A 20,932-nucleotide genomic window follows, 5' to 3' on the forward strand; every position below is an offset into this window, starting at 1 on the left:
CTAAATCAACCCCGATGCCCCCTCGGAAGGCCGCACATTCATCAGCGGCAGAAATACACCGACAGACACGAGAGCTGACAAAACTCACCTGCTTCTTTTGTGAGCAGCCAGCAGGTGTCAGTAAAGGCACGTCCAGGTAAAACCTCCGCACCTGAAGACAGGTGTCTTGAGGATGTGTTGTGCATCTAATTTAGTCTCTCGGAGTGTTTTTTGTCCTCTTTTTTTCTGGGTAATTGTAAGTTTTGGCAGTGTTATTATAATGACCTTAAATAAAAATATGAGTTTATGACATCTTTTGAAGAAAGGGGGCACGAATTGTGTCTGAACATAAAATATGTGTAAATATCTCCACCTGAGACGTTTCATGAAGCATATTTTTATTACTAGACCAGCACAGATCAGGATGGCAAAGGGCATCATATCAGAGTTTGAAAACCTGTTTACACCCTGGTAATCCAAGAGCTCAGAGTACAGGATAAACGCACATGAAGATTGGAAAACTGAGACCTCAGCATCCATCCATCCATTTTCTTCTGGAGCTTATCCCAGTTGTCAGAAGGCGAGAGGTGGTGTACACTCTGGAAAGGTCACCAATCCATCACAGGGCTACCACAGTCTATAATTTTATCATTTAGAAACACCAGTTAACCTAACTCTATGCATGTCTGAGGAAATAATCCAGATTACCTGGAGAGAACATGCAAACTCCAGACAGAAAAGGACCGGGCCTTCATGCTGTGAGGCGATGGTGCTAACCGCTGCACCACCAAAAGATATTTTCTTTCAAAATCGCCACATCTCCTTCTTTCTTCATGATTCCTGCCACCTTGACAAGATTCTCAGTTCCAGACATGCTGAAGCATCTCCACAGCATAATACTCCCACCACTGCTGTTGCTTCACTACACTTTCTTCAAACATTAGCAACTCCTTAACACTGTGACAACTTTGTTTTTATACCCTGTGTAAATCAGAAGAAAATCCCCAGGTCAGGTCAGTTTTTCAAGGGGGCTAATAACACTGAGCCTAGTAATATATTATTTTTTGTTTTGTTTTGTTTTCTGAAACATTTCAGTTTCACTTCTGTGTCGCTATGTCAAAAATACCCTGCTCACTTGGACCGCAGCTTGTAACCCACTTTAGAATATAGTCACAGGGACAGAAATGAGGCAGCACCACTCGGCTCATTTCCATATAATTTAATTTCAAAAATAAATCTTTTTAATATCTCTTTTCCCATAATAATAACTTCATAAACATTATTAGATTTTCTGTAAACAAATAATATCATAAATACATTCTATTATTCATTCTAAAATCTCTGTATTAAAGCAGGAAAGTACAAGTGTTGGAGAAAAAAAAACAACATTTTGTCCTTTTACAAAGAGCACAGCCCTCCACCCCAACCCAGGCTCCACTATGAAACAAAATCCTTTAAAATTACACCTTAAATCTCACACTAATCTGCCCAGATTTCATAGTGTAGTACGAGTAGCTCATTTGAAAACTGGAAACATCCATTAATTAACAAAAAAGGAGTTTTTCAGGGTTAGAGGTTTGGTTTGGGGTCAGGTGAAAACAGATACAATTTCCATAATCAGGGAGTTTCGAGGTTTACACCAGATTAAGGACAAATTATGGGATAAATTAAGAGATTATCTGAAATTACAGGAGGCTCAAACCCCTTTAAAACGTTAATAAAACCAAATAACTTTTCTATTTCTAAAACTATGTTTAATGGTTACAAGTCTTTTTAATATATGTCTGTATTTTAACAGTATCTTAAAGGAAACCCTTAAAATACATCACTTTTTTCCCCTCATGGGATTTGTTGTGTTGTTTAAAAATCACATTAAAATTCCCATAATCCAGAAAATATCAACAGTTTACCATAAACAGCTTTCAAAGTAGAAACCTCTAAAATTATAATCATTTTCAACCTATAAGTATCTTGACCCACCAACATATAACCAACCAATTTAAGGGAGACTCATGTCAACCTTACCATCGTCTTAATTTTATAATTAATGGATTTTTCAATTTACGTGTTTTTAGAGTTAAATAAGGATGTTTTAAGGGATTATTGCTTCATAGTGTTTTACAAATATAAATGTCAAACAAAAAAAACATTTGTTTGTGCAGTTTTTTAAATCTGAATGTTCATTTGGTCTCATCTGTGTCACTTCGAGTTTTTTTATTCTTCCCATCAGGCCTCAGCAGGAAGCCAAATGTCTCCCATCGCCGCAGGAAGTTCATTAGGGTCTTATTTGGCTCTTACTTTGCAGTTCAGCTTCCTCACCTGTTGTCCTGAGCCACTCCCAGCGGGTGGAGGCGTCCTGAGTCCAACAACTTCCTCCCCAGCCAGTGTAAAAGCTGCGAGTACCAGTGGATCCCATCACTGTGGCCCCCAGTGGTCCGAGTCCAGCTGTGGATCAGCCTGAGTGGGGCAAAGGCCCAGTGAGCAAGGGAGTGCTGGTCCACCACTGCGTAGCAGGACACCACCACCCCGTCCACCACCACCGTCCCCTGCTGGGTCAGCGGCGCAAACACCCCTTTCATCTCCTTTACTGTCACCCGGCTGATCCGAGACAGACGCCCCTCCCTGTGCTTCTGTCCCGCTTTACCCTCTGACACCAGCACACACTGTCCCGGCTGGGCATTGCTGGCGTACACAGTCCTGAGGGCATTGCGGGCTGGCACCATCCCTTCTGAGCAGTTCTCTTTGGATACAAATATCAGGTGGGCGGCAGTGAGTGAGAGCTGAGCTCCAGCTTCAGTCTGCAGGGTGTAAAAGAGTTTCCGGGTCTTGGGGTCCCGATCGAGGAAAGTCAGGACCTCACTGAACACAAGCTCACCGCTACCGTCACTGCCTGACGAGACGAGGACTCGCTCACCGGGTCGCAGATCGCTGACGGGCTTCTGACTTCCACTTTCCAATATGACCAAGGCCTCACCAGGGAAACAACCTCCAGACTTAGCCGCCACTGAGTGGTCTGAAGACAGAGACAGAGATAAAAGATAGCCATCAGGTTTGGACAGTGTTTAAAATGTATTCCACTACAGATTACAGAATACATGCCCCAAAATGTATGTAGTACTGTATTCCATTACGTTACTCAATGAGAGTAACGTATTCTGAATACTTTGGATTACCTAATATATTATCATGCTTTTTATAACTACATGAATGTACTATTGCTGTGTGATTTATTACTATTACTGAAGGTTACTCGCCATACCAACACTAACTAGATTTTTAAATCGTAATATAAATGAGTAACAGTAGGTTGGACATTAGGTAAGGCTGCATTTTTTGCAGCAATCTCGTATAGAAAACTATTCTGCAGCTATATAAAACAGGTCCGCGGCTCCGAACGGTAATAAAGGGACCTCTGGCTAATACGTCGGGTTCCGTGTGGGGCTCGTAATTTTTTATTTTTTTTTAATTATACATTTGAAAGAAAATGTGAAAGCTTCTGATATTTTGAAAGAAAGTGAAGATATTTTGTTAATCTGCATTATCAAGATAAAAATCTTTATTTACAACAAGTTTTTAAAATGCTTTTCCATAATTTCAAATTTTATTGTAAAAAAACAACAACAAAAAAAGCATATTTTCTTTTGTGTGAGGGATTATATTTCATCACGAACAATATTTTAATTTAAAAAAACCAACATCTTATAAACAATGTTTTTATTTATTTATTTACATTATTTATCACACTCACAATCCCAAAGTTTGACACAATTTTTAGACTAAAGATGCCAATAAATGTTTGAGATTTTCTGTTAATAAAATATTTGCAAAAAACATCACAATTCGAACCTTATCTCATAGTAATGACTTGTGTCTTAATATGTTATGTTATTTTTCAGCTGGTGGCTCCATAGTTTGATTTTAACCAGCTGCCTTTCATTTGCCAAGCAAATGTGTTAAACACTGAGACACAAATACCTTCAGGATTTGTTATACATTTGAATAAACAGCACAAAATTGGCTTTTAGAAGTAACACTTTTAATCTAATGTCTTATAGTTTTGAGTAAAAATGTATTTAATTTCTAACACTTCGGATCCGTCTCATAGTTTAGACCCATGAGGTCTTTGTTCTTGTCTTTCCTTGAACCCCCCCCCCAAAACAACTAATAACCCAAATTGTTAAGCTACTTAGATACAATTTATTTTTACAACTTGGATTTATAAATTCATAACTATAACTGTTTGTTTTTGTTTTTTTATTACATTTCTAACTCCCAATCGTGTTGCATGTGCAGTTTTTGGGGGGGCAGTAATAGACTTCCATACTAAAGTTCTTGATAACATAATAAATCTCTCCACCTCCCTTTAGCCAAATATTGACTCTTTCCTTTCAATCGCTGCACATAAAAGAACAATAACCAGCCTGTCAAACACAACCTCCTTCATAAAGGTGCATGTTGGGTCGTACATGTGTCCCCAGCCCAGATTGTGTTCGTGGCAATGAGTTCAGGCACTTGAAAGTAACCCCTGAGGGCTCAAGTCTATCTGGGGATAAATATTTGGAGAAGGTAGGAAAGCCAAGGCCAAGTGATAAGATAAGTCACCTGAAGGAGGAAGGAGCAGAGCAAGAAAACCAGCCAGTCATATCCTGACTTTTGAAATAAAGAAACAACCATTTCTTAGACTAAACTGGTAACATACTTTTGAAAAAGCAAGTAAAATTAATTTGTAGCTTATTAGTAACCCAAAACATTTGAAATAAATAAGACAAAATGTTGACTTGACAGCTTATATTTGTGGATCAGTATGTAAGTTTAATTCAGTATTTATTTAATACATTATTTTTTACATTTTTTTCATAACCTCTGAATTTTTTTAACCACTTCTGTCCTAATTATGACTTTAAAATTACACATTTTGATTCTAGTAATTTCAAAACATGAACCTTGTACTCGTTCATGTTTTCCAGACTAAAAACATCGCACATGTTGCTCTATCTTGTCTTGCTCTTTATTCAAGATTAAATTCTGTAATATAGAAAAATGCCATGACATGAAATCCAAAATAATACGTCTGCTTTAAGATTTTAAATAAACTTGATGAGCAATTTTGAACGTTAACATGGGATAATGATGTAAATTGTGAGCTGAAAGTAAAAACAGTAGTGTTAGGGAAGAGAAGGGTAAATAATTAAATATAATTTGTGGTGAAAGTTTTGGCTAAATATGGAATCAGTGTAGCTAAACGTTAAAACAAACTATACCTTTTCTAGTTTCAGTAATCTCATGATATATCTATTCTGAATTTTCTATCATTTGTTGAGCGTACCTTATACTGAGAGCAATAAAAGAACAAAAAAGTCCACGTCTTTCACCCAAAATATTACCTTCCTAACTGCTTCATGACATGAGCACAGTGGGAACAGCTCAAGTATGAGGTGAAATGTGCATCAGTAGGAGTTAAAATGCTCCATCAATCCCTCCGTTTCCTCCTTTTCTCACGTCCACCCCCAATTTTTCAGTCCAGTCTTTCATCTATAGCGGTCCAGCACTTTGCTGCCCTCTAGTGGTTGTTTCCTCTTGTTGCTGCCCCGCTTTTAATTGCATTTAAAGGGATTTGGGGGGCAGGGGTGTTTGTTGTCAAAGAGTTCATCTTCCCAGTTTCTTTTCTTTGTCATATTTTGAAGAATTTTGAAGAAAATTAGGAGAAAAAAGAAGAAGAAGAAATCAAAAACATGAAAAAAAATACCAACTTGATTGGTTGCCCTTCTGATCAAGTCAAGTTCTGGGCCCTCGCAACCCGATCTGGGAGGGAAGGAGAGAGGAGCAGGAGAAAGAGGAAGGGAAAAGAGAGGTAAGGTTGGAAAAGGGAGAAAGAAAAGGAAAATCTCAGTTACCACTCAGTGTAAAATGTGTCACTGGGGGTTTAAAGTGGATGCATTTTAATAAGAGGGTGCAACTCTCAGCACATCTGTGTTACTTTTAACTGTAACTTTTCATAACAGACACCCTGAGAACAGTGGCTATGTGGAGAAGTTTGAACCATGATGAGAACGTGCAGTCTCTTCTTTATACATCCTGATGGAGTCAAGTATTACGAGTTGCATTTCCAGCAAAAATACCTAAAAGTTTTCAAGAAAGTTTGGCATGCGAAATAAAAAGTTCAGGTAGGTTAATTAGCTGCTTTTCTTCACGGTTTCTTGGTGCAGTGAAGTAAAGCACTGCAAGGTCTCAGTAGTCCATCTATCAGATATTTGTGGACATCATTTAACATTACAGCTCAGTAATAAATGATGAATAGTCTGTCAGGCATTTTATGGTCTCCACTTCTTTCATGCAAAAGTCCATAAAGCTGTGTTCGCACCTACTGAATGTGAACAAATGTCAGCAAACACACAAGCTGTCCCCATTCAGTTTAAGTCAAAATATGCTTGTGAGCTAACGTTACATTAGGGGAATATTAATGTGGTGCTGGAGAGAGAGAGGATAGGAGCAAAAGATGAGAGATACTTTTTAAAAGCTAAGTAAGTTACATTTAATTTAAATGTAAAGTTTATATGTATGGTCTTGATTCATTTTAATGTTTTTCGCCCAATGAGACACTCAAATCTGTATGTGATGTGTCTTTGAAGTCACCTTTTCGGTGAAAAGATACTGTTTAATACCCGTGAGACTTTTTTTCATAGATTCAACTGAAGAAATAAGAACAAACTATGTATTTAACTATGTATTTTTGTGACAGGCTGCTTGCAACAAAGTGTCGTAAGATACAATATAAAATTGATTCTTTGCTACGTTTTTTGGTAAGTGTAGACACAACACGGGTTCATCCATTGAATTAGGAAACTTTTTTTTGCTTCAACAATTCATAACTCAGTGTTAAGTAGCTTTGCAACAAAAACATTTATCATAAAGTCTCCAGTTCAAGAAATGGAATGAAGATGAGTAAAAAAGCAGACAATTGTGCATAGAAGAACTTTGAAAGACCTTTAGGAAGTCAGGTTTCCGAACTAAGATTTCTGATTGCAAAATATTATCCTTTGACTTTTTTAGGTAAGTTATAGTTTTTTGCAGTTTTTCTAAGTCTGCTAGGGTCCACTTGTGTCCTTACATTTTTTTAATACTTTTGTAATATTACTTTTCAAGTTTTCAAGAAATCTAGAGTCCATTTTCTTTTAAAAAAAAAAAATCTATCTTGACAAAACAATTCCTAGTATTTGCATTTTTACATTTCTGCTCACACAAAGACTGAAAAAAAGAGAAGGATAACACCTCGCTTGGCTTTCATGAAGCATTTGTAGGCTTTAGAAGATTTGCCCCTAAGCGTGAAAGAGTTCAGTTTCAAGCTACAAAATCATTCAGGGGAAGACGATGGTTTTGTTGACTTTCTGAACAATATTTAACCAAAACCACAAACCTTTTCTAACCTTCACCAAGCACTTTGAGTTAATCGTGTCTGTGGCATCACTAGTTGCCATGACTGGAGGCTGAAAAACAAAACCTTCAAACCTTGCAGTGAACTCAACACGGTTCCTTTCTGTGAGGTCTAAAATTTAAAAAAAAATGTGGCTCACTGTGAAATGTCTTAAAAAGATTTAACGTCATTAGGAAATAAAAATGATCCTGTTTTCTTTGAGTATTTAAACATTTAGATTTCTTTAGTTTATATTTGATTAAAGCATAAAAGACTTCACCGCGCTTCAGAAGTCACTTCCGATTATATGAATCCTTGCATTTGGACATTTTTGTGCTGCCAGAGCTAATCCAAATAGAGCAGTTTAAGCTTTATTAACAAAACTGCAGTAAAATTACATGCAATTTACCTAGAGGGTGCCTGAAATCTCAGTACATGAATAAATGGCTGAAATAATTACCTGCTTCTAGGTCCCAGGGTGTCAAACTCGATCTGGTCCCAAGTGGATACGACTGCAAAAGTCACTGCCTCTCAATTGTTTATCTTATATCTCTGTAAGCATGTCTTTTCTTGTAAGTGAGAAGTTACAAGAAAAGTACTGGCAGCTTGTTGTAATTAATGTAATTAACAGAACATTTTAATGACTTACTGCAGACAACTAAAAATAAAAAAAACAGGAACTTTTCTGTTACGCGACAACTAACAATAAAAAAATTGAACGTTTTTGTTATTTAATAGAAAACTTACTACAAAAAATAACTTTTCTGTTAACTAATGGACTTCTAAAAATAAAAAAACATAACTTTTTTGGTATTTAATTGAATACTAACAATAAAAATAAAAAAAGACTTCAACTCCTGTTTTTTTTTATGTTTCTATGGTTAGTCCAGTGCTTCTTTGCTTTAGTGTCTAACAGGGTGTGGGTGATGTTAGTTTGGTCAGTAATAAGAGTAAAACTGACACAATACACAGCTAACAGTTAAAAATTGATGCTCTTCTCATTAACAATTTTCACATTTTCCAAAGTCATCCAGGGGTTGAGATTGGACCTTTTGGTGAGCCTGTTCTGGCCCCCAGGCCTCATGTTTGACACCCCTGTTGTAGACACATATTAATATTATCCATGTTTCTGGAACACCTTGCTTCTTACTTCCTGTGATTTGGCGCACTCGCTCACCTGACTTGACACTGCAGTGGATGTGATATTTGGACTCGTAGTAGACCCAGTCGAATCCAGCCTCCACTGCCAGCCGTGCCAGCATGGCGTACTTGTTCCTGTCCCGGTCCGACGTGGTGATGTCCACCGCCCGGCCCTCGTAGTGCAGAGACTCCTCCGAGTGGTGGCCGTCCTCATCCCAGCCCTCGGTGACCCGTAGCCGGACCCCAGGCCACAGGTTCATCACCGAGATGGCCAGAGAGTTCAGCCTGTCTTTGCAGCGCTGCAACAGAGGAGGCACACAGGACGTGTCTGGATCAATATATTTGCATTTTTTATGTGAATATGTTTGTTCACTGGGGACTGAAGCCTCATCCTCTGCTGCTGCGCAGCTTTAAAACCAACCAGGAAAACACAGACTCTTTACAAAGACCCCTTCTCTCGTGGACTTCACCAAACCCCCTTTGCCTCACCCCTCTCCCCCTTGTCTGTGGCTCCAGCCTGCTGTCCCAGCTCAGCCCGGTGTTTGCTCTCTGTGGTGAGCTAACGGAGGAGGGAGGCTATGACGGATGGAGGGGGGGACTGTGAGGTTACAGGGTGGCTGGGTGGGGGTGACATGTGGTGGCGGCTACAAGAACAAGAGGTCCTCAGCGTCCCTCTAAACCTGGAGTCTGGTCAGGGTGAGCAAACAGGAGGTGAGAGGGCCTATTGAAGGACCCCTCCCCTCCCTTCCCATTGCTCCGGCATACACAAATCTCACCTTCCAGTCTGCCCCGTTTATCTAATCCACACCCGAGCTGCATTGTCAGGGCAGCAGTCACGGCGTCTTGGATAACCTCTCAGACAGGCACTAGTCCTGGTCTCACTGTGAGTAAATGTAACTAACAGCAGTCAAAGACTTAAAGATGGACAACAATTAAGGAATTTTAGATATTCCTCCCCCCATTTCATTTTTTTTAAACCCCTAATTTTTGAACATTTTTAGTCACATTAACCTCCTAACACCCGAACTCTTTCATGGCATGCTTTTTTAATTACTCTTTGCTATTTGTGCTGATTGGCACCTGATGAATGTTAAAACAAAGAATTACCAGGTTTTTTCTTTTTTGTTTCAGAGAAAAATGAGATCCAGTTATAAGGACATTTGTTTTAAATTTCAATAGAACAGTGGAAGTATAATGTCCTCTTAAGTGCAAATCAGACCCTTGTAGAGCAAAATTTTGTATTTTGATCTAGACAACCCAAAATGTGATGACCACATATGTGGATGCCAGGTCCCAGGAGGTTAAATTATAGAAAATTAAAAACACAACTATAAGAGGCTGATAATTAAAGATCCTAATTTAAGGATGAATATTTTTGGTTATTAACGCGTAAACCAATTCCAGATGTCACCAGAGGCCAATTCATAGACGGGTTTCAGCTGTGACACTTACTGGCCTGAAGAGGATTTGGGTTGTTTTTTTTTTATGAAGCTTAAGCAGCAGAAATAAACATGTTTAGTCTGAAGAGTTGGTGCGTTTGGATATGTGCAGAGGTCTTTTGGTAAAAAGAGCTTTTTCCTGTGTAAATGCTGTGAAAAGGGAGATTTTGAAAAACTTCCAGGGTGAAAACTTTCAGAAATTTATGCTTTTACACGTGGAGTGAAAGGTGCATGCCTTTATCTTCTTTCTGATGTCAGACTGTGAGCCATGTTACTGTTTGTGGACTTTTGATGGCCTAATACTTCTATTCAGTAAGGGTTACATCACCACCTGTTTTGGCGTACTACTGACATTGCTCGATGTCGCTTTGTTACATTTCTGCGTGGGTATTGTTTTTTCAAAACAATCATAGAAAAATCTTTGTTAAAAAAATACATGTGGACAGCTTTAGTTTCCCTCTTCATGACAAATGTAGAGAAGGAGATCTATCGATCTATCGATCAAACTCACCAGTTTAGATTGCATTAAGGCTTAAAGTTTGCATTATTAGTGGACTGTGCAAACAGACCGTCCAAGAAGTCGGTATGCTCTGTCCATGTGATGCAGCGTGTTAACTTAGTTTGATAACCTAGTAAGTCACCTTTTTTTACCCAAACATTATCATCTGGTTGCATAAAAGCAAGAACAACAGAGTCCAAAATGCAAACATTGAATCGTCAAACTACATGACACTGTGGTCATTGTGTCCATCCTTTATATACAGTCTCCTCTTTGTGAAAACTAAAACTAGCTCTGAAAAAACACTTTAGTTTTTATTTATATTTAAGTTAACCAGACTTTTGGGGGGAAAATTAAAATTAACTGATATGATTTTGTGAACTTGGCAAACAAACTAAAATAAAACTTAAAAAGTACAGAGAAAATATACTTAGTTTTACCATTTCTTTGATAAAGATTTTATTTAAAAATTACTGATGAGGGAAGGTTAGACGTGTTTATTGGGACTCTAGATGTCTACAAGACTCTGAGTCAACAACTTTCAAAGGTTCTGTTTTATTGTAATAACTGTACTTATTTTCCTGATTCTTGCCTTTAGTATAGGTCCAGCTTATAATGATTATTTGAAAGACTCCAACTAAAAACTAAAATGGAACAAAAAAAATCTATTCAGGAAGCTAAACTGAAGCTAAATTGAGTCAAAATGAAATGAAGACAAAGAGTAATTAGAAAATAAAAAACTAATATTGCTGATCAATAAGTGGAAATTTTAGGTCAGGCTTGGCCAACTCCAGGCCTCATTGGTTTTGATGGGTTTTTTTTGTTTGTTTTGTTTTAAAAAGACACTTGGGGATGAATCTTTTGTTATTCATTGAACTTACTTAAAACTGTTTTTTGTTTTTTTTCAAAAATTACTCATATTGAGTAATGCGTATTTTCTTTTTAATTAACCCCCCCCCCACACACACACACACACACACAGAGGATAAAAGTTCTGGATACATTTTCTCCAAGGAGGAAACATTTCCTCAGTAGCCAGTACAAAGGCTCGTGGGCATGTTTAACTTCAAATCTCTAATTTAGTCGTGGTTGTGGGATTTATTTCAGATACGCTCTGTTTAGTTTTAATGTGGTTTCTAGTGTTTGCGAAGCCAAGAGCAGCGTAGAGGGTTATCTATCACAAACTTGTAGTGATTAATGACTCCCCGTCGGTGATTATGTTGCGTTTGTCATTTAAATGTTAATAAAACCAGATTTAACGATATAAAGGATACAGTAGCTTCTGAATCTGAAGACTGCCTTAAATCTGCAGTCTTTCTAATGACCACCAGGGGGTGATTCCCTTTGTTGAAGAAAAAAAAAGAAAAAAAAAGAAAGAAAGAAGAAGACTTGATTGTATAGAAGTCTATGGGAAGAGGACCACCAGCTCTCCTGCTCTGTGTGACCTCACTAAACTCTTTCATGATGAGTTTATGGGCTAGTTCTCAATCAATACACCATAAAGCTCATTTTTAAAGTTCATAAATTGTGGTTTATATTGAAAGTCAGAAAGAAATCCAAAATTGACTGATAACCTGTCAATCAGGAGTCATTCATCAGTGGTTTGGCCGATTATTTCCTCCACTATTGGATTTTAAAGCAATCTTGAAGGACGATGCCTTGAATAACAACATTTTCACCAATTTTAATACAAATAAATACAAGTTGTTGACCAAACTGGAGATTTTTAAGCAAAATTTGCCAACAAAACAACACATTTTTATTCTATTAAAGTAATTTCATAATAATTTCATTCCCAGTGCACTGCACATGCATGAAATCTGATGGAAAATCTGCCCTCCAAGATTACACTCACTCCCATCAAATGAAAGGTTAAACAGTCAAACTTTTTTCATCTGCTCTGGTTTTGAATGGAAGGAGATTTTGTTGGTTTTAAGTGGCAGAAATCTTATTAAATGAACTCTGTGTGGCTGGAGGCAGTCTTGTCATTCCGCAGCTGCCACTGAAAGCGTCTCTCAGTGATGCAGCCTTTCATGAATCTCGGCTCATTAAGGCTCCAAACTGGGATTAAACCCCATAAATGTCTTTTTTCCCCCCATGTTGGCTGTGATAAGAATAGCTCGTGGCTCGGTGGCCACAGATGCCTTTTCACAGCGTTCACTGTGGATTTTTTAAAAAAAAAAAAACGTCTTGTGTTTTCTCTCTGCGGTCAGAGCAAGGAGCTGAACTTCATAAATCAGACGATAGATTTTGTTGGTTTTCCTTTCAAGGTGTACAGATCGACGGGGGGTTTCTGTAGGAGCGGTTTTAGCACCAAACCGCTGGCTGCACAAACACTGGGCGCACAGACCGACAACATGCGCTTATGCACAACTCTGCGCTGCAAAAAGTGTCCCTCTGAGTCTGAGAAGGTTCTGTTTAGTCTTGTGGGTCCTGTTTTAGCTGGATGAAAGAGATAAAAAAAAAAAAAAAAACTACTTAAGAAAACGTTCTAAAATGCAAGTGAATGTTTCCAAAAATCAACTTTTTAAAGAACAGTCTCGCTTTTTGTGTATCAGTTTTTACGCATCAAAGCTCCAAATAATCCGCAAAAATCTGCGCAGATTTATCGTGTATGTTGGTAAAACGTTGTTGCACTTTTGCTTAGCTTAACACATGACCTTTAAAATGACATTAAACGATATAAATGCAGTTTTAAAGTGCCACTTTTTGCAGTGCGGCTTCGACCCCTGAACAGTCGCGTCTGTATGCAGCAGCTCAGGAGCGCCCAGGAAAAAGGGAATAAAATCTAAAGAGGCAGGGGGAAAATCCGTATAATTAAGGCTTCAGCACAAGTGAAGTGGGCTATTTTTGCACAGGAGCACTGCGAAAACAAACAAAAAAGTAACGCGGAATAGTAAAAGACAAACAGGAGGCTGTCTCCTGCGGCTTAGGGCTCATAAATTGTGTGCAGGTCTGCGCCGGTGACGAGCAGCGGCTCCGAGTGCGTGCTGCAAAAAATGTCCAGCTTGGAGAAGACCTGTCCCCTTTATGAGCCTTAAATTCATTAATCAAGCTCACACCAAGGAGGCTTTGAGCTTTAGAGCAATTTTCTGGCAAAGTGACACGAGTAAGAAAAAAAAACCTCAGCTGGGTCAAGGCAAATATCAACAATATCGATACCAATGATGGTAGTACAATAGGGTCCATTCTTTGTTTCTACCCTCTACATTCAGCAAGCAGCTTACTGATGTTAAATTGTAATTTTCTATAGAGATTTAAAAATATAACTCAAGCTTCAACATTTTAAAATTCACAAAAAGCTAAAAGGTGTGTTTTTGTTGCGTTAACTAATTATTGTTGAAAGTAAAATCAATAATTAGTTAACACAACAAATCACGAAAAGTGATTTCATGGTTATTAAATTCGCTAATCAATGACAAATTCCCATACATCATGACACACTGCTCTCACCTATAGGGTGCCGTTATAGGTTAAAGCTATCGGTATTGGTATCGGCAATACTGGCCCTGTATTAACTTGGTATGGTTCATTCCAGAATTCGCTCGAGTGTCCTGATTTTGTAGATAACCGTTATAAATCGGGTTCAGTTAAGAACTCGTTCGCTCATGCAGGTGTTGCACATGTCTGTTCAGCCTCTACTTCTTGCAGCGTGTACAGCGAGGTGACAGCTCCAGCCCGGAGTGCGCGCTTTCATTCCCCACGTGGGTCTGTGGACACAAACGCTCAGGGAGGAAGCCCGCGGTCACAAGACCCAGATATAAATACTTTATTCCTGGGGAAATAGGGAGTCAAATAAATTCCACGCGAAGCCACATCAGTGACGGTGTCGTAAAGATTTCTGACAGTCCAAAAAGGAGACTGTTAACTCGACCAGTGAGGCTAAAAACGAAAACTGTAAACATGAGCACACGCTTGACCCCGGGCTCTAACCAAATACGACTTTTGGCTGTTTCTCCACCAAAAAAACATGATGTAGAAACAGAGGACATAGTGTTTTAATTAAGAGCGACCGCTCGCCGTACATTTTTAGAAGGGGTTGCCCACTTTTTTACGCATGAGCTGCCCACAGTGAACCTCTGATTCCAACCTCTACTGTTCAGCCTTCGCAGGACTTTTAGACTCTATTCAGCTAATCCGTGCTTCGCCCCCCAAGAAATGTCTGAGTTAAACTTGTAGCTTTATTTATTAAAAAAAAAAAAAAAAAAGGACGATAAAGTTTAATAGAGCTGCTGCTGTGATTTAAATCAGTGCCAACTTGGAGAAAATCTGTTTTAAAGCGCATCTTTTTCATTTAAAATCATTAGGGGATGAATGTGATAAAATTATTTTGTTGGCAAAGACCGTTTTTCTTTGAGTCTTTCTTTGAAGGGCTTTGAGTCAACAAGATAACAGCGTCCACGCGTTTAAAGACGGGGCAAAGTGCACAGACCTCCTGCGCACAAATGCCTGCTTCTCTCTGAGCCGGACTGTAGTCGGGCTTAAAGGCACTACAGCAGCTGGGAGGGTTACCTGCGTCATCAGGCGGTCTGCACCTGTGTTCTCCTCATCCTTGAAGATGATGTCGGGGTTGTAGTTGGGGGTGAGCTCCTTGAAGCGCTCGGAGTTCCGGGTAATTTTCCCTTCGTATCTCCCGCTGGCTCCCAGCGTCTTCTCGCCCACGTTGGGGGTGAACTGCTTGTAGGCGAGAGGGACCAGCTTCCGCGGCGGCCGCCTCTTGCCATTGCCTCTGCCCGGTCCGCACCCCTCGCTGACCTGTGACAGGAGGAACGCGCACCCGGCGAGGCACGTCACCAGCGTCGAGAGCAGCATTCCGCCTGGCGGCCGGTGTGTCACCCCCCTCCCACCTACTGCGGGAGGCCAATATGTCTCCGCTGTATTTCTGTTGGAGTGTCCCCTCCTTCCACGCGTGGGTTCCCCTTTGTAATCTTAGAGCGGAGACAACAGAGCAGGACTCATCCCAGAGTCCCCAGAAGTCGCCATTCCCGGCGCGTAAAAGTGGCCAGTGCGCCGCTGGAGCCCAGCTGGAGAGAAGTGAACCTGTTCTCTGCGCCGCTGCTCACGCACTGCGTGTCCCGAGTGCACGCGGAGTGCAGGGGCATAAATAGGAGAGGTGAGTTTATCTTGGCAAGCAGGTTCAAAGCTGTGCCTCTGCGTTGAAACTGTGAGAAACGGGCTCGGAGACAGACGCGGAGGCGCGCGGCGCGTAGGCTGTTGGACACGGCGGTCACGGGGTGTCCCCGCAGCGGTTTCTGTCTCTCGGTTTTCCTCTCAATGCGTCGCTGTGGCGCGCGGCGGCTGGCAGAAATGCTGGCAGGAAGCTACAGTGCACACGAGGTGCCGCGGGAGGAGGAGAAGGAGACCGCGCCCTTCTGGACCTGCCCTCTACTCAGTCCTCTCCTCCCATCGCGGCCGCCTTCATCCGTTTATTGTCGGCTCGGGCCTGCGCCGAGGACACGCAAACACAGAGCCACGAGACCCGCGAGGGCCGGTGTCCTTTGGACCCGCGTTCCCAAGGTGAGACGCATGAGGGCGAGCGCAGGTGCGCGCATGACCCCTCCTTCCTCAGTGCAGGTAGCAGCTCTGCTGTGGGCAACGAAGCTGTGAGCACATCAAGCGAGAGCAGGGGGACCTCGACGACACAGAGACCTCGACTTACACAAAAACACACTAAAAGCGAACACGTGACGATAGTTCAGGCTTTAAAGGACTAAAATCGTATAATTCTGCCTCATTAATAAAGGCCCTGAATTCTGAGATCACCTCAAGGTGATGGACGCTTAAATTTGGGTTTGATTACCTTGAGTGACTGCCTTCGTCCATGTTTCAGGCTTTTCTTTTATAAGTGGCTTGCTGAGAGGGGAAAAAGTCAGAAATCATAGAAACTAAACATAAAACAAACCTAAAGGTGACAAATGTTTACATAAATGAGTGCAAAAGCTCAACAGTGACAAGCTGACGCCATTAAGTGCAGTTTTACCTGCCTTATCACCAAAGAACATGATCTACTTTGGTACAGTGCTCCAAAAGGTGCTTCTTTCTTGATTCTGACTCATTTCTTTGTTAAATGCCTTGTTGGAGCTTTCAGAAGCTACAGTATAACCAGCAACACAGTTCAAAGAGTTGGGCTGAATAGCATCTTTTGTGAATCTTTGCTGAGGAGAAAGGTTCTCTTAAATTCAGAGATTACACACATCACAGATGGTTTCACTGGTACCGAATGTAGCTAACTGGAGACACTGGAACAAAATTAACCCTGACATGCTTACCGGCTGCTTTGTTGTCGGGGTTACAGAGACTACATTCAGGGAGATCACTTGAGGATAACTGAGCGGCTTATTGGACAGATCCGGTTTCACAAACCACCCAACACCGTTTCAGAGCCCATTGAGCCCTCTGCTGATGTCACACCCTCCATCACCAGGGGTCAAACTGAAGTCTGAGGCCTGCTGAGGGGTCCCAAGATAAACCAGAAAACAGGAGACCTTTCCAACAACCCTCCACCAGATCAGGAAACTCATGGAAACTGTCATCTGATGCAACATGTATTGACCAAAAATTTAATTTTAGCAACTATCGAAGAAACTTAAGGATTTCAATCCCTTGTGCTGACTGTTTTTAAAGTATCATGAAAATTAGGCCCAAGAAAAAGCAGCAGCTATGATTTTTACACAGATGACTGTTTTTTGGTTTGTTTTTGCAGATCGTCATCTCGGGCTCTGGCTGGATTCTTCCTTAACTAATCCTGGACTTTGATGTACCCCCCACCCACCCTGCAGAGAGACTTTGAGGGTTAAACAATTTCCTTCAAACTTTTCTCCAGAAGACCATCTAGAGACAAAGTTACTATTCTTGATCTTCAATTACTATATACAAGATAAAGAAAAGCGGATTTTAGAAAATGCTGGAATCAAACATTTGTAAGCTTTGTTTAATAAATGGTGGTTGAAATGCTTTATGGAAACAGAATAGAATATCTCACCATAAATGAGTCAATGCCCATAGGCTCCCATTTAAAATGTCCAACTTTACAAAACAAACATCTACAGCATATTGCAAAAAATAGTTTTGCTCTTTTTGAATGGTAGAGCTTGACGGATCGATCGTATCGATACAAATGCTGGTATTGGTATCAGATCGATACTAGAATGATAGAGGATAGAAACAAAGTATCAATATGTAGACCACTGAATTGTGTTAAATACATTTTTTTTTTTAATTAAAAAAACATACCCTGTGAAACATGTCTTAACCTTTTTGTGTTCACGGTCTATTATACTTACAGCCTACAGCACATTTAAACAACAGAAGTTGACACAAAGTGCTTTAGAAACAGACACATTTACATTCCAGGTCTCTAATAAATCCAGTTTCAAAGTACACGAAAAGCTAAAAACTATATTTTTCTGTACTGAATATTTATTAATGTGTTCAGAATCTGCAAATTAATGATGAGTCTTCTCATAAGTCATGACAGACTGCTCTCCTTTATGGGTTAAAAATATTTGCTATCAGCAATACTGACTCTGTACTTACTTGGTTTTGGATCGATACCAAAATTTGCTCTACTGCAGTGATTTTGTAGATAACAGCCTTTAAATTGGGTTCATTTGAATTAAGAACTGAAATGACCGGTATTGGTATTAGCAATATTGGCCCTGCATTTACTTGATATCTGATTGATAGGAACATTTGCAGTATCAAATAACACTACTGGATAGTTTCTCGAAATATCTATTCAATTTCCTCTTCAAAACGTGATCACTTCTGCCTCAAGAAAACTAACAATGCAGCAACCAAAATGCTAACACTGACGCTTCCAAATTGAGTCCAAATACCATTTGGGTGATGCCATAGTGGCTACATCCATCTTCTATATACAGTCTGTGGATCAAAAACAGTTTTTCTGCCATGTTAAACTTAGAGAAGCTTATAGAGCATTAATTCTATTTCCTGGTTGTATTAATTTAATAAACCCTCATTTACATTCAGAAACATCTGTCTGTGTTGTCTGTCGTGAAAGAGTCGTGAAAGAGGGACAATTCTGATTGGCTGGTATCCAAAGTTACTCTCAGGTATCTCTGATCAACAAATCTGAACACACAGGTGATCAAAGAGACAAAATCATGATGTGATATGATTGATTTTTGCAAATAAACAACCGAAATGGAATTACACAATCCTCATGTTTCACCACCTTCTTTCTTTTGACCATAAAAGCAGCATTTGTCACTTAAATAAATAACAATAATCTGCTCTTTCAGTGGAGAAAACTGCAATTTTTTTTTTTAACAAATGTCTCTCACACAGAAACTCTTTGGAGCCATGCAATCAAACACTGACTTCTCAAACTAAAACTTCAATAGCATTCCCGACATGCTGCAACACCTTGAGTCAACATCTCACTGAGCCCTGAAAAAGGAGAGCGGCTCCTCTATCGACCGCTGTCTGCTCATTGTGCTCCGACTGTCTGGGTCACGGAGAAAGCAACTACTTAAGATTGGCGGAAAAATAGAAGCCTGACGTTTTAGTGAAAAGTTGTTGAAGCTTTTATTTTATAACATTAAAAACTTAATATTCCTTCGAAAGCTGTTTTTGAGTTTAATCTCTTATTATGTTCAATTTTTTAAAAAATTCTGTGGTTTACATAACAAATAACAAACATAAACACCCATTAAAAATACATGTATACCTTTAATTGGCAATATGACTTCTTTAAAAACATTTCACACCTAGTTAAAGATACATGAAGGTTAATAGTTTATTAAAACCTAAAAAGAACAAGAAATTACCTACCTACCAGCTGTCAGTCATCAGTACAATCATCAAAAAGAAAACCTGATCCCACAGTGGTTTTTCTATTTCTATTTTTAACAAAAATGGTAAAAATAGAAAAAAGTATTTATTTAATGACACTTTTAGTCTAAAATCTAAACATTTTTAAAAGTAGGTTTGTAAAAATGTCCTCAAGAGTGTAAAAATTCAATAAGAAGTGTTTTTAAAGGACGGCACTTTTTCTAAATTCATAATTGTGTGTGCGTCCTACTGCTCGAGATCATCTGAACAGGCCCACTTTCTTCTTCTTCGGTTTGGAGGCCGGTCGCTCTGCAGCGGTGGATGTGACAGGAAGAGACTGAGGAAGACAAAAAACACAAAAGGAGGAATGTTTTTCATAGTCTATTTCCAATTTCCTGTTTTTAAAATCACTCACTCTCTTCTTTTTTCTTCCCCAAGGAAGCATTTAAGCAGGAGACGCATTTCACAGTTTATCTGCTGACTTGTAATTTGAATATTGTAGATCCCAGCTGATGAATTTGGATTTAAAATCTCTTTTAATCTCCAGCTTTGTTGCATTTGTTCCCCTACAAATAACCCTAATTGGTCAAATCTTAAAAAAAAAAAAAAAAAAAAAGTCTTCTGTTGTACCTGCTGCATTTTGGGTCTGTTGACCATCTTGGCTCCACGTGTTTCCGGCTCCCCGTTGTTGGTCTGTTTTTCATTCCCATCAGCCGATTCACTGCTGACAGATCCGCCGGCTGAAGGACGAGGATGAAGATGTTTATTAAACTAAATAATGACTCAGAGAAGCACCAACATGTCAAATCTGCCATCAGTAAATCAGGATTAAACTTGCTGCTACTACAACCGATCAGCAATTTCTAGAGATTTCAAAAAAGAAAAAAGAAAACAAAAAAAAGACCTGCTGCAGGAGTGGACACTAACACCTGCTAGTGTCCACTCGTGGCTGTATGCCCACAGACTATCTTCGAATGTCCAACTCTTTATAGCAGATATAAACATGTCTACAAAGAATTTCATAGTCTCTAAAGATAGTTTAACCCTTGATATTAGATGGATCTCATACCTCACACATTTGGATTTTGCTGAGGCTAAAACTTAGCATCGTTTCCTCTTTGATTGACAGCAGCTGGTTTGCTGCCTAAAGGCTTCATCACAGCTAACTGGAGTCACTAAACTGGACCACTGGAGTGTGTTTGTACTGCTGATGCTTAAACTGATTGTTTTCATTCCAAAGTTACAGTGCTGTGCAAAAGTCTTGATCCACTCCTCATTTCTTTATATTTTGCTTCCAAGCAGCCAGGCTTGCAATTTGTAATTTTTAAAAGTGCTTTTGACCAGTCGCTCTGCCGGCAAAGGTTTTCTTAAGACACTGGCCCCCTTTTCACCAATTTTCAGTTGAGTCCTTATAGCTGATGATTTTCAGAGGAATGATTTTGTATCTTAAGCTATTTAACACTATGACCTATGAATCATCTTAAGCAACTAAAGTGCACTAAACAGACAACTCAGTGAAGAAACCATTTTAAATTGCATCCTCAGACACTTTGTTACTAGCAGCCTGTGACAAAAACACATCATTTGCTCCCATTTTCATGATGTATCAACTCATCAACACAGATCAGCTGATTGGGAGAAAAAACACAAAAAACAAAAAATGATTTG

At 39.5% G+C, this 20,932-nt stretch overlaps 2 protein-coding genes across 6 annotated transcripts in view; both read right to left on the reverse strand.

The window, feature by feature from the left end:
• Positions 1–403: 403 nt before the first annotated feature.
• Positions 404–15,783, reverse strand: LOC308393762 (indian hedgehog B protein-like). Its single transcript, XM_080877738.1, has 3 exons — positions 14,981–15,783; positions 8,568–8,829; positions 404–2,992 (listed from the first exon to the last, which is right to left on the reverse strand). Exons 1-3 carry the CDS (start codon positions 15,278–15,280, stop codon positions 2,295–2,297), a joined length of 1,260 nt encoding a protein of 419 aa, XP_080733864.1. The 5' UTR covers positions 15,281–15,783; the 3' UTR covers positions 404–2,294.
• A 3,329-nt stretch (positions 15,784–19,112) lies between these two features.
• Positions 19,113–20,932, reverse strand: part of nhej1 (nonhomologous end-joining factor 1) — a 29,124-nt gene continuing 27,304 nt past the window's right edge. For all 5 annotated transcript variants that reach the window (XM_080877742.1, XM_080877741.1, XM_080877740.1 and 2 more), the window contains exons 8-9: positions 19,895–20,004; positions 19,113–19,601 (exon numbers count right to left, since the gene is read on the reverse strand). In XM_080877742.1, the coding sequence (XP_080733868.1) occupies positions 19,524–19,601; positions 19,895–20,004 (188 nt within the window). In that variant the 3' untranslated portion in view covers positions 19,113–19,523. The remainder of the gene's footprint in view (positions 19,602–19,894; positions 20,005–20,932) is intronic.

The sequence above is a fragment of the Rhamphochromis sp. 'chilingali' genome (assembly GCF_963969265.1).
Source record: "Rhamphochromis sp. 'chilingali' genome assembly, chromosome: 3".
NCBI classification, from domain to species: domain Eukaryota; kingdom Metazoa; phylum Chordata; class Actinopteri; order Cichliformes; family Cichlidae; genus Rhamphochromis; species Rhamphochromis sp. 'chilingali'.